This window comes from Antedon mediterranea, chromosome 11 (assembly GCF_964355755.1).
Source record: "Antedon mediterranea chromosome 11, ecAntMedi1.1, whole genome shotgun sequence".
Taxonomy (NCBI): Eukaryota; Metazoa; Echinodermata; class Crinoidea; order Comatulida; family Antedonidae; genus Antedon; species Antedon mediterranea.
The window spans coordinates 9854331-9869098 of NC_092680.1; the positions used below are offsets into that span (position 1 = coordinate 9854331).

The window sequence follows — 14768 nt, forward strand, 5'->3', positions numbered from 1 at the left end:
GTAATGATTGATTGCGCACCGTGAAAACATAACCACATCGATTCCTGGCCATAAGGAATATACTCTGAAAAATTGACTTAGCTAGATGAAACTGATGCCAAGATAATTCACGGACAAAATAGTGCTAAGGAAAGAATAAATAAATAAATAAATAAAGATCCTGACAGAATCAAGAGGTTATATGCATTAATGCATATAACCTAATTACCTTTTATCTGATGAGCTAAACAGATTTTGTATGTGATGAAATATTGTAGGCCAGGTGTTGGGACGACTGGTGAGGCAGGTGATTAAAGGGTGCGGAGGGGACCTGAAAAACATAAATTGCATTTATTGATAATACCTGTACTGTAGTTGAGATATGGCATCAATAGATACCACCATTTACCATTTCAACAGGGACATTATTGTTTTGTGAATTTGTGAAATATTAACAACAAAAAAACAAAATTGATTAAAATGCTCAAAAATTGATCGAAAAATGCTTGGCAAATTTAATATTTAGGTACATATTAATTGATTGATATTTGCTTGATATTGAAATAACTAGACAAGATAAGCATTTGTTACCAATATATACAATATATAATATTTAGAATATGTAAATATCTTTTTTTCTGCTTTGGCTGCTTTGACGATATTTGAAATAAATGAAATGAAATATATCGATTTTCCTGACAATTAATAGGCATGGTATAGGTAAAATATGCCCATACCAATAGTGTGGGCATATTGTACCTATTTCCAACCAATTTTAGGACAATACTGTACATACATTTTAAATTGTGGACGATATTGTGCAAACTTACATAAAAACATACAAACCACAATTGATAACTGAACTTTTCATTCAATACATAATTCACACTCACCTAATCTTATATGGATTATTATATTCGGTTTTCTTGCTTACAACTGTTTTGATTTGAAGTACAAGAAGATTAACCAAAGCTTTCACAATACCAGACACATTGCATGCCGACGGATACACATTTAAGAAACCTCTAAAAACATCATCCATGTTCAAATGTGAACTAAGTACAAGTGAAGTAAGGGCGCTGCAACATGCATGACTCAGATAAGATGCTTCTACCTGACACTGGTCCCAAAGTAATTCAAGTTCTGGAAGCTGAAAAGTAATTTACAATAATAATTACAGTAGAACCACTCCTTTGGAAAACCCCTATTAATAGGACACTTTCCCATGCTTGAAACGAGGGGCAACAATAATGTTTTACCACAATTGGTAACCCATGTTCAGGGAACACACGTATAAGGTATAACACTTTATTTGGAGTCTATCTTATATCACTGTATTCAGTATTTATATGAAAACAAAAACCTGTTTATGGCACCTGTGTGTAATAAAGTATTTGTCTAGTACTTTACAATACACAAAGTAAAAAACAAATGTCAACTAAAAAAAAATAAATAGGAAAGTGCATATAAGATATAGAATATGTACATGGATAACTGTCACTTGATGACTAAACCCTGATTTTTAAGGTATTGATTTGCAGGCTGCATAATAAAATATGAAATTGCACAGAAAAATACAGCATTTGTAATTATTATATCCCCAATAGCTCTATTTGGTGGTAATTCTTTTAAATATGAAGTTTGAGTTTTAACTTTCCAACCTTTTTTAATTGTGATTCCTGAACACCTTCAGCCTCAGCTCTTGCTAGTCCGTTTATTATTAGACATTTTATTTTTTTAATAGCCGAATTTTGCACAGCTCTGTTGTTAAAGACAAGACGTTTTTTTAAATCTTCACTCATATCAATCATTTAGGTTGTATTGAGCAACTGAAAACAAAATAATAGTAAACAATTGTTTGTATTCTACTTTGATTCATTTATATCATTTATGCCACATATTAGAAAACTAAAAGTAAACTAAAAATACTAATTTTACATCCATGCTTGCCTGTGCATACAGCAAACTTTCAAAGTACAAGGACCTCATTAATATAATAATATACAGTAGGCTTAAATAAACATTCATCCCTTATTTTATACGTAACAAATATTGACCAGAATGACGCTCCATACCGAATACCAGACTATCGGGCCTAACACATGAGAGACAATCGGGCCAACACATGAGACGATCAGGTCCACATTTTCTGGGCCCAATCGTCCGTGGTCCTGATCGTCTGTTCCCCACCGTCCGCATCATATGTCAAATTTACAGTACAGTGTTTAATATTTTTTTTATTGTTTCAGAAACTGAATTACAACAATCGTTATTCTAAATAATTTAAGGGGTGGGTACGAAACTGCATTAGCGCCCAAGAGTTGGTAGACTTGCCCCAAGTCTGTATTATCTTTTTTTTTTAATTTATTTGTTTTTATTTCGACCGCGATTTTTGTCTGAAAATACAGACTTGTGAAACATGTATAGAAATCGATTTGCAGACCGCAAACATCCGATAAGAATGACGTAGGTTATCATACCGTATTTGGCTATATGGGGCGGGCGGTATGTAAATATGGATTTCGAATCAACCAATGATCATTTTGTTTCAAAATGAAAAGGATCGAGACGTACGTACAGTGCTGAATGTACGATCGAGACTGTTGAAATATAAAATCGTAATGCCAAGTTGTTTTGTTTATTAATTGTTTAGTCCTTGGCCTAGGCCACTTTCGTAGGTCCCACTCAACTCGCACGCATGACCTGCAAAATAAAACGCCAATAAAGTAGCCCTACATACCACCACCGGCACACAACAGGGCTACACCACCACACAGAACAGGACAGGGTCTGGGTGGGAATTAAATCAAAATTATCTCCGCGTAATAAATGATCCATTCAATGTTTGATTTGCGGAGAAGCTAGCCTATCATATCAAGACGAGTTTTCATGTTCTTGGGAAAAAATCCCATCAAATGTTTACCAGACTACTAGGCATAGAAAATAATTTCTAGCCTTCAGAAACTTTCATAAATGTACCCAAGTACACATTGTCTAAACGTAACATAGCGCATGCGCATCATCTTAGTTGTTGAGTCTTTGAAATTCTGAAATATGAATATTAAAACGGTGTACGAGTGAGTAGCCAATCACATGCAGCTGAAACTAGTCAACCGGATAATCGTATGCACCAAGAATTCTTGGTGTCAAACCACGTGACTTGTGCGTGTTTCCCCAGACGGAGTATCCAAAATCAAGTAGTATATGTATGAAACGCCATATGTGCCAAAATATTTTTCTTTTTACTAATATTAAGACAAAACTCCGTCTGGAACCCAGACTAAAGAGTTGGTTACTAAACTAGGCCTATACTGTTACTGAATTTATCATGGTACGGTATGTGTGTGCAGAGAGTAGGGGTAGAGATAGCAAAATAGACAGACACCACCACAGACTGTAGAACACAGGTTTCTACAACGCTGCTGAAGATGTGTGTGTGTGTGTGTCCTATTAAACACCACCAGATATGATGGTAACAGTGCATTTCGGCCGCCAATCATTTCGGGCGCCGGTTATGGAACGAACTAAATTCATGAAACTCCAAAAATAACATGGCATTTCGGCCGCTATGTACATTATTACAGTAAAAAAAATAACTTTACCAAGTCTAACATAGAACTATGGCCATTTAAACCAGAGATCTTGTGCAATGGGCTAAATACAGTTTTTTTTTGCCGTTTGTATTTTTTAAAGTTATATTATTTTACCATTTGAATATTTTGATCAAAATGAATATTGATTAAATTTTTATTTTTTTTATTTACAGGTCCCGTAGCTGTGTGTGCTTTGTAAAAATGTGTTTCTTTATGAATCTAATAAAAATAAACCATACAAATAAAAGTGTTTTTGGCTGGAATATAAAAAAACTTCAGCATCACCTCCTTATTAAAAAAAATGATAGCTTTGCGATATTATAAAGGGAAGTTTCATTTATAATTTCCAAGCAAAATGCCCTAGGATGAGTTTTACAAGGCTCATCAAACATTAGTGCCTTGGTTTTAATACCTTAGTTGGGGCCTACACACAAATGGTCTTTGAAACCACCGCTAACGTTAACCGTACATATCTGAGGTGATTTTTCTTAGTCATTGTCGGGCGCATTTCGTCATAATATTAGTGGCGGTTTCATTGCTGTTGGTTGACAACTGAATAAAATAAAAAAATAAATAAAAAAAACAAAGGCGGGCTAAAAATCCGACGCTATAAACAGGTATTATGCGCTAAACAAGTTTAGTGGTCTTCTTTTAGCACACTTTATATTAAATTTCAATAAACATGCGATGACGTGCGATGCATTGTTTATTTGTTTGACGAAATATCAAAGGAAAGGGTTAGATCAATTACGCGGAGATTCTTTTTTCTCTCATTCAAATCAAATAATTATCGGATAAATTCGTTAATTTTTAACCTTTGAAATTGTTACAATGTGATTGATATGACTGATCATGCACACTTTAATTGGTTGAAAAATTAACCGATATTTTGTTTTGGCTGTGGAAACGGCGGCGTAGTCCTCGTGCCATGCACGCGCTGCCGCTAAAACTAACAAATCCGGGATTCCACCTTTTATGAGAATGGTGACGTTTTTTCTATATTAAATAAAAGCTATACATTTTAAAGTAAAACTGGTGTAGGGAGATTGTTTTTAATGTATCGAATAGCGGGCAATCCTGCCGGCGAATACGTCTAACAGTTGAAGTGTAAGGCTTAATTTAGGCTCTAGAGTGTCTTACCGTAATCCTTCACAACAGGTAGCTGATAAATACACAGTATTTAAAAGAGACACTAGTTTTTTTAATTTTTTTATTTTAGCTCATAACACAATATTTCCCTTTTTTCAATTGTATTTTTCATTTTTTAAGCACTTGAATTTACATGTATCCCTAAGGTTACCGGCGCGGTATATGTTTGACAGTGAGGGTACGTATCGTATAAAAAGATTAGATTGCAATAATAAATAATTATAAAATATCTAAATTAATTTCCGACAATTTTCAAAATACTGTAAAGCGAAAACCCCAAAACCACTTTATTTTCAAAAGCACACATACTTCTTGCCACCTGTAAAATAAATTGAGAACAAAAATGTATTAGGTTTAATTTAAAGACCCCTTCCCTGCAATTTTTGACATTTTTGGAAAATAATACATATATATCACTTTAAAAACATTAAACCATGTCATTCCTTGTCTTAAATGTACGTTTTATGGTAAATTATGATAAAAAGTGAGAAACAATGCACTACCTAAGTAGCTCGCGGCGACCGACCTCTCGTGGACGGTCTCAGACCTAGCCTAGCTAGGCTTAGTTTTGTAGGCCTAGCTGGTAAACATCGGTAACGTACGAACATCATACGCTAGCTATATACCTAGCCTGACGTTGTATAGTTGCTGCATTAATTGTCTTTCTATTTTTGCCAGACTCCGTTTTTAAATACAAATTGGGGAAAAGCCGGTATTTTCGCTGAAAAGTTAGGAGTCTTCCATTCGTTTGGCCTCACGATCGATCGAAAAGTGGGCGAATTACAGGTGAAAAACAAAAATATCAATCCGCGCGCAATGCATTTTGGGATTTATAGCGGGCCGCTATAATTATTAGAATCGACTTATTTTTCACATTTTTAACCGTTTAAAGACGAAAAAAGTTATCGCAATAGGACCATATAGGCCTAGGCCTAGGTAGTATTATTTTTACATTAAATATAGTTTGTGCTCTTAAATTAGATCTAAAAAACGTAGGGAAGGGAGCTTTAATAAATATTCTTACATTATAAAATGTAGAGTACAAAGTTCGCTGAAAATATCATTAATAATATTCACTGTAGTGATGACAATGTGCACGCCATAATAAATATTGCTGCTGTTTTAGGTATGTCAAGATACGTGACGTCACACACTGTGGGTTTCGTCGGGAAACTCGTTCCTGTTTTTTTCGTCTTCATATAGGTGCTTGATTTAAAAAAATTAATTTAAAATGCTTATTGGCTGAATTTCACTAACCTTTGAACTTGTTTACATAGTGAACAGGTCAAAGTTTATTTTTGTCAAAAAAACAACATTTTTAGAAAAGCGATCGCGACGTGGTACACAAGTTAATTTTAGCATTGGAAAAACGCATTAATTTTACACATTTCGTAAGTATTGTCTTTTTCAAAAAATATCCTGTATTTTTCTTTATAATATAAACAATGTTCCTACTAAGTTTGAAGAAAATTGATCGTTAAGCAATCACAGTTTAGCCCACAACAAATAACCCAACTTCAGAGCTGGGGGTTGAGAATGGATGTTGTTCAATACACTATATTCAATGAATAGTGCATGTTAAAGCAGATTAAAAATGCCATATTTTTTATGAAATCGACGTACTATAGCCAGATTTGTGACTAAAATGTCAAATATAAATTATTATTATTTTATACGATATTTGTTTAGATTCCAATGTAATTAATTAGATAATTTAAGATTAAAACACCATTTGAAATAACTGGTGTGGTTTTGGAAATTGCATATGGCGGTTTACTATTCTGTCATTGGCTGATATATGCCACGTGACCATAATGGTGGTCTGCCATTGGATGATTTCAATAGTATAAGGAATAATCATCTTTTGTTTTATTTTAACTTTTTATTTTGCTTTATTTACAGTAGATATCAGACTTTAATTTCAAGAATCAAGAAATCCAACTATTATTTCAACCATTTGTCTGGTAAGACCATTCTATTAATTGAAAGTAATATAGAATTTTATTTAAATGCAATATTTATTTATTGTTTAAACTTGATTTTGTATGTTTTGAAAAATGTTATATTTATGATTATATTTTATTTTTTTATAGAAATGTCAGGAACACATAAAAAAGAGAAGAGAATGCTACCAGTAAAAGTGAAAGGCGATTTATTAACGCAATAAGCAGTACTGTATATAATTGTTTCCTGTATCTTCTGGGAGGGGGATAAAGTTTTAAATCATTTATTTCTAATTCATCTTGATGTACAGTATAGTTACATGATCTTGCCAATTAACCTGTGTGAAAAAAAATTCAAATGATTTTTATGTGGTAAAATATGCTATGTTTATGGTTCAAATATCTATTTTGCGGGAGGGGGGTAACGTTTAAATATAATTTATTTTTAATTCATCTTAATGTACAGTGTAGATACATGATCTTGTCATTCAACCTGTGTGAATAACAAATTTCAAATGATTTTATGTGTTAAAATATGCTATGTTTATGGTTCCAGTATTTCTATTATTGGGGAGGGGGTTAAAGTTTAAATACATTTTTTTTCTAAATCATCTTGATATACAGATGAATGTATTGTGTTTGATGTTATCAGTTTGATATTCAACTGGTGTGAAAAAAGAATTAAAAAAGAATTACAAACAAAAAAGTTATGACTTTATATTTTCAGAAGTAAAAGAAAGGTCACAAAATTTTGTATACTTTGTATAGGTGATTTGGATAAGCTTGAAAGAGTGCAGCGTAGGGCCACTAAAATTGTCAAAAAGTTAAGAGATAAATCTTACGATCAGAGATTAAAAGAGCTTGGATTACCTACACTGAATTACAGAAGAAGGAGAGCGGACATTATACAAGTGTTTAAAATTATCAAGGGCTTGGATGATATTGAAGCCGAAACCTTTTTTGACTTTAGAGAGAGGACAGTAGAACAAGGGGCCATCAATTCAAATTAAGAAAGCCAAGAGCCCGACTGAAAATCAGAAGCCACTCCTTTTCATGTAGAATCGTCAACACATGGAACAATCTATACCACACTACAGTACAAGCAGAAAACATAAATGCATTCAAGGATCAACTAAACAAAGACAGAGCAATGGGAGATAAATTTTGCTACCAATTCTAGATAAATACAGAAGAAATGGAGGGCGTTTAAAAGGCATTTGCCTTAATCAAGAGCCCGAAGATTCAAGTAAGATTCAAGTAAGATTTATCACCAAATTTGATTATTAAAAGAAATCGTATAAAAAAAAATAGTTGACTGATTTTGTTCATTTAAACTTTGTTGAATTCCATTTTTTAAATAGAATTATAAAAAAATAGTTTGGTTAAAATCAAATAAATTTGAAATTTTTCTTGACATACCTAGCTGTTTATATTACGTTTCTGGAATTAAATTGAAGACCGTCGATACGGCTTAATATTAGTAAAATATTAACATTTTAACACACATGGCTGGTCATACATATTCAACAATTATAATTCTGGCGGCCGGAATGAACAATACATGTTTTTTCGTTTTTGGCGCTTCATAAATTTGGCAATTCCATAAACTGGCGGCCGAAATCATCAGACACCCCAGATATACCCCAAATACCTAGCCTAGCTACCACCAACAAAGCAACAAATCCTACCATCAGAGAGCAGATACCACCTGCTTGGCATTGATTATTAATGGTATATTACAAATTTCAAAGCTGTCAGGAACTGATAAATTGAAGTTAAAAGTGAATTTCTCGCCGTCGGAATTCAAGAATTTGATCATCATAACAGTAACGAAACGAAACCCGTTCGTCGTACGTACCAGAGCGTCGTTCTAACGACTGGTGCATTGTCTACTTCTCTACGGAGCGCCATTTATGCCTTTATTAACTTCAATAATAATAATAATAATAATAATAATAAGCTTTATTTAATCACGGATACTTAACTCAACTAAAAGTTGTTTTTCAGTAAGACCGTGCTCAAAGGAAAACACCAACAAAAATAAATGTAAAAAGCAAATATCAAATCAAGTAATAAAACAATTACAGAAGCAAAAAAACAAAAGCAGATAATAAAACAATTACAATAAAATAAAACAAGGATACACTTACTAACTATAAAATTAAATAATACACTACATTTAAATAAAGCTACATGAAATTAGCAGTTAACAGTTTCTTAAAAAGAGAGACAGAGTTCACATTTTTAATATCTTCATGTAGCTCATTCCAAACCTTGGCACCTCTATATGATAAGCTACGTTTTTTGTAGTTTGTGTTTGGTTTTGGTACAATTAAATTTGGCTTAGTTCTAATATCATAGTAATTGTTTTTGATATTGAACTTATTTAATAAATATGGAGGTGCAAGGTTATTCATAATCTTAAACATAACAATAGCTTCATTTATATATAATCTTTCATCTAAGTTCATCCAATTTAGACTTTGTAGAGCTTGAGTACTAGAGTCGGTTTGAGATTTGTTTGTAATAACTTTTGCTGCGCGATTTTGAAGAACTTGTAGTGTTTTACTTTGAGTTATATTTGAACGTCCCCAAACAACATGGCAATACTCAAGATGAGGAGCCATAAGTGATTTGTATAGTTTGCATTGAATTTCTTTTGGAAATATATTATTAGTCTTTTTTAAGTAGTACAAGCTCTGCAAAACCTTAGATTTAACATTATCGATTTGTGAGCACCAAGAAAGATTATTATCTAATATCACACCAAGGTGTTTACATTTATTTACACGAGAGATTGGTTCTCCATCTATGTTAATGTTGACTTGTAAGTCAGATAGTTTACTTAACCTCTGACTCGTTCCAATTAACATAAATTCAGTTTTTTTAACATTTAGGCTAAGTTTGTTGCATATGAGCCATCTTTTAAGACACAATAAGTCAGAATTTATTGTTTCAGTAAGGTTATTAATATTATTGGAAGTGTAGTATATGGCAGTGTCATCAGCATACATAGAAACAGAGCATTTATTTACAGCATTAGGCAAGTCATTAACATAAAGGAGAAACATTAATGGTCCAAGGATGGACCCCTGAGGAATTCCACATATACTGTGACTTTCATCAGAAGAATCACCATTTACATTGGTTATATGTACACGATTTTGCAGGTAGTTTTCAAACCACTGAATAACATTTGAATGAAAATTGAAAGATCTTAGTTTATTGATAAGAATACTGTGATTTACTGTATCAAAAGCCTTTTTCAAGTCTATCATTACTAACCCAATATAATTTCCTTTGTCAATGGCTTCTAGCCAGGTCTCTGTGATATTAAGCAATGCAGTCGTAGTTGAGTAGCCTGGTCTAAACCCAGACTGATTATCATATAGCATTTTGTTTAGATTTAAGAAATCATAAACTTGTTCAAATACAACTTTTTCAAGAACTTTAGATAATATTGGGAGAATTGAAATTGGCCTATAATTATTACATTCATTTTTATTTCCACCTTTATGAAGAGGGCAGATCTTGGCCCTTTTCCATTGTTTTGGAAAAGTTAAATTTTTTAAAGATAAATTAATTATATATGTTATTGGGTAAACAATTTCATCAATAGCGATTTTTAGAAGATTAGCTGGTATTTCATCAGTTCCAGTTGCTTTTTTTGATGAAAGTGAGTTAAGAATTTTATGTATGTCTTGTTTATTAACATATTTAAAAGTTAATTTGTCGTTAGTATTATTTAAATCATTAGTAAAGTTAGAAAGTTGATTAGTAGATTGAATACTTTGAGCTAATGTTGGACCCACATTGGCAAAATATTTATTTAATACATTTGCAATATCTTTAGAATTAGTTACTTCATCATTTTCTTCATCATTTGTGGTTTTAATACTTGTTATATTCATGCTTTTAGTTTTGCCAGGAATAATTAATTTAATATTTTCCCATATCTTTTTCTGATCTTTAGTATTGAGTTGTTCAGAAAAATAGTTCTTCTTACTTTTTCGAAGTTCATAATTTACTTGATTTCTTAATTTTCTATATTCAGGCCAAAGCTGAAGCCTATTTTTCTTATTTATTCGTCTTTTTAATGCATCTCTTTTTCTGATGAGAAGTATTACATTTTTAGTTAGCCATGGACTGTTTTTTTGGCGAACTCTTTTACGTTTAATGGGTGCATTTTTATTTGCAATATTAAGAAAGGTTTTTTGAAAGAAATCAACAGCATCATCAACATCAGTATAATTCTTAATTTCAGCCCAATTTGTATTAAGTAAGTCAGTTTTAAATTTATTTTCATCAAAATGTTTATAGTTCCTATTTGTTTTAAATCTATGGTTACTTTTCTCTTTGTATGCTTTTCCAAATTTGATGTAGATAGCGGAGTGGTCACTAAGACCAGTATGAAGTACACCACTGTTAGTTATTTTTTCTGGCGATGAAACATAAATATGATCAATTAAAGTACTAGAGTGATCTGTAATTCGCGTAGCTTCAGAAATTAATTGTGTTAAGTGATAGTTATTTGTTAATTCTTTTAATTTTAAAGTATAGTAAGATGGAGTTGATGATAGAAGGTCACAGTTTATGTCCCCAATTAAAATAATTTCATTATCAGTATTATCTCTTTCAATTTGTTTAAGAATTTTTTCAAATTCATCAAATGTATCAGTACATGAATTAGGTGGGCGATACCATGCAATAATTAAAATAGGTTTTCTCTTCGGTTTAGTTAATTTGATAACAATTGCTTCAAGATTAGGACTCATTAAATTTTCTAAAATTTCATAATTAAAAGAACAGTTTTGACTTATATATACTGCTACACCCCCTCCTTCTCGGTTTCTATCCTTTCTAACAACATTAAAACCATTAATCTCAATTTCATTGTCGCTTATAGTATTATCAAGACGTGTTTCATTTAAAGCTACAATGTCAACATTGTTATTTTCCATTAAGTATTTGATTTCATCAAATTTTCCAGGGAGGGTAACGATGTTTAAACCTAAAATATTAAGCCCTTTTCCATTAAATACATTACCAATATCTGTAGGCAAATTATCCTTAACAGAGTCAATTTCATTTTCTGAGTTGATTGTAGAAGAGTTCGTATCGTTTGTATTATCTGTGGCATTCTCTTCATCGCCTACTTTTCAGTTTCTGTTGAATTTCATATCACAGTATTTTGATTTGTGTCCTGGTGTGTTACAGTCCCAGCAGACAATAGAATGGCCATGTCGACAAACTCTTCCATTGTGTCCAGTTTCCCCACAGAAGTGGCATCGTCGGGATTTTGCTCCTTGATGAACATAAGAACTATCAGTGACTCTACGTGTTGGCAGTATTTCAATTTGCTTGTTGATGCTTTTTAGAAGAGCAGCAGTGCCTAGTTGGTTTAGATGGAGACCGTGTTGTGTAAATTTTCTTGTGTCATACTTACTTCCCATGATAAAAGCATTTGAGTTGTCAATATATTTTCCTTCAAACGTTGATTTCAGAACTTTGTTTACCTCATAGACTCTGTTGTCAAAGATATATCTATCGAAACGAGGACAGATACCTGAAATGAACACTTGACCACAGATTTTTGGTTCTAGATATTTGATAATGTCATTCATATCAGAGATTACTTTTCGAAGAGAGTAGTTATTGGACGCACAATCATTGGTTCCGGCATGTATAATAACGTTGTTGATATTTGTTAGATCAGTACCTTTAACCCGTTGTTCTACGTCTTTGATGGTAGCGCCTCTTAGTGTGCACACTGTGGTATTTTTTAAGCCTCTAACTTTGATATGCTTTAGCATAGAATCGCCAATAAGTAAGTTCTTGATTGAGCTTTCGGTTCTCATTTGCTTTGCTGATGTCTGAGAATAATAGAAATAATACTACGGTTACTTCTCAAGTGGACCCAATTTAGTACCAGGTCACCTTTTAATGATATAACTGAGTTATTACATACTGCTGAAAATCGAAACAAAATAACAATTGATAACATAAATATTAATCACCTACTGTATGCAGATGATCTAGTTTTAATCAGTGATACAGTGTACTCATTACAAGATCTTTTAAATAAATTAGCATATTATTGTAATAGGTGGGGATTGGTAGTTAACATTGACAAAAGTAAAATAATAGTATTTTAAAAAAATGGAAAACTTAAGAACTACGAAAAGTGGAATTATCTTGGTAAAGAAATTGAAATAGTAAAATCTCTTAAATATCTTGGAGTCACTTTCGATTGTTCAGGAAATTGGGAAAAGGCCAGAGAACAAAATAATACACAGGCTAATAAAGCACTTTTCTCACTCAAAAATATAGTATATCAGAAATATGGACATCTACCAGTGAATATTTGGAACTACTTATTTGATGTTAAAATAAACCCAATTATACTGTATGGTAGTGAAATATGGGGAAAACTAAACAACAACAAAATTGATGATATTCAAAATAACTTCTGTAGATATGTTTTAAGGGTCGGGAAATCAGCCACAAATGTTTCAATTAGAGGAGAATGTGGACGATGCTCTTTATCAATCGAAAGTGTACTCAATGTTATCCGTTATTGGGTAAGACTAGTAAATATGAACGAGGACAAATATGCGAAGAAATGTTATAAATCTCAACTTCATAAAGCGCAAAATAATAGTAATTGTTGGGTAAGCGATGTAAAACATATGTTATGCTCTATTGGTCATGGAAACATATGGTTTTCACAAAATAATTTCCTTGATAAATTTTATATAATTAATAAAATAAAAGAAAGGCTAACCGATATGGAACGCCAATCCTTTCATGAAAGCATAAATATTTCTTCAAAATTAAGGTATTATAAAATGTTCAAAAACAATTTCAGAGTAGATGGATACTTACTACAGACCCTTGATACTAGATATAAGCGAGCTTTAATTCAACTAAGACTGGACACACTTCAACTAGAGGTAGAAAGGGGAAGATGGAAAAGAATAGAGCGCAGCAATAGGTTATGTAAAATATGTAATATAAAATGAAGTTGAAGATGAATATCATTTTGTTACGGTTTGCTCTCGTTACAAGGAAATTTATACCTTCTTTATTTTTTGAAAATCCAAATACTTTTAAATTCTGCCGTTTAATGTCATCACATGATCCAATAATTATTGATAATCTATCTAAATATATTTATCATGCTTATAAGTTAAGATATATGTTTTGCTAAGAGAACGAAATTAATTAACTCATTTATCTTGTGACCATAAATTGCTTTATTTTTCAATGTAATTATTATTTTGTTAATTACTAGGGGCCAGAGACCTAAAGTAAATAAAGTCAGGCGATAAGCCTGAATGAATGAATGAATGAATGTATATCATATTGCGTATACAGTACTTTTCACCGTAAAGTTAAAAAAAAAATAGGTTTCGTCCGGGCTCTAAACGGTAACCTTCTGTGTCTAAAGCAGACGCGATAACCACTACTATACACTACGAAGCCGCTTCTTATAAGATTAAGATAACACTGTGGGGGAACATTATTGTGGTTTTTTAATTAAACAAATTTATTTATTTAAATATTTCTTACAAAAAACGCTGCTCGACATTTTGAAATTAATCATTGTTCTTTCTTCAGATATATATATATATATATTATGATTGATTGTTAAAAATATGTCCTTTAATCGCAAAAATACATACAAATCAAAGATAGTTCTTTAATTATGATTCACATGCCCATTTAAAACGGTCAATTTTGAACTTTAATGTGCTATGTGTGTGTGACCTCAACCTGTTGACATGTAACTGAATACTCTCTATAGAGACAACGTGACTTCACAAAAATTCTTCCCAGACAGTTGATTCGCGTCAACCAATCAAAGGGTGAGAAACCAAAATCGTTCAACCGTGAGCCCTCATAGACGCTCTTTTCCCAGACGTTTTTTGGGTCCAGCAGATGGGATCTATAAATTATAGTCGAGTTTACAAAGTCGCAAAACTGTCGGCCTTAGATACTATAACTGCTGTTTCCATAACAACGAACGGCATACCAAACTACGGTGAGACATACATTCGTTCTTCTAAACACGTAACTAAGATAATTCATTCCTTTTTTACAT

The 14768-nt window shown here is 32.2% G+C and overlaps 2 protein-coding genes and 1 long non-coding RNA gene across 3 annotated transcripts in view; 2 read left to right on the forward strand and 1 right to left on the reverse strand.

Annotated features, from left to right (window-relative positions):
• The window catches only part of LOC140063269 (focadhesin-like), a 63416-nt gene extending 54869 nt beyond the window's left edge, over window positions 1-8547 (reverse strand). Inside the window, exons 1-4 of the mRNA XM_072109805.1 lie at window positions 8353-8547; window positions 1641-1808; window positions 873-1129; window positions 209-310 (exon numbers count right to left, since the gene is read on the reverse strand). Coding sequence (XP_071965906.1) covers window positions 209-310; window positions 873-1129; window positions 1641-1790 — 509 coding nt within the window. The 5' untranslated portion in view covers window positions 1791-1808; window positions 8353-8547. The remainder of the gene's footprint in view (window positions 1-208; window positions 311-872; window positions 1130-1640; window positions 1809-8352) is intronic.
• Window positions 1-14768, forward strand: part of LOC140062959 (small ribosomal subunit protein uS19) — a 254689-nt gene that overhangs the window by 159459 nt on the left and 80462 nt on the right. The window lies entirely within an intron of this gene.
• Window positions 6020-7403, forward strand: LOC140062872 (uncharacterized). Its single transcript, XR_011847539.1, has 3 exons — window positions 6020-6112; window positions 6624-6685; window positions 6815-7403. It is a non-coding gene; the product is annotated as an uncharacterized lncRNA (long non-coding RNA).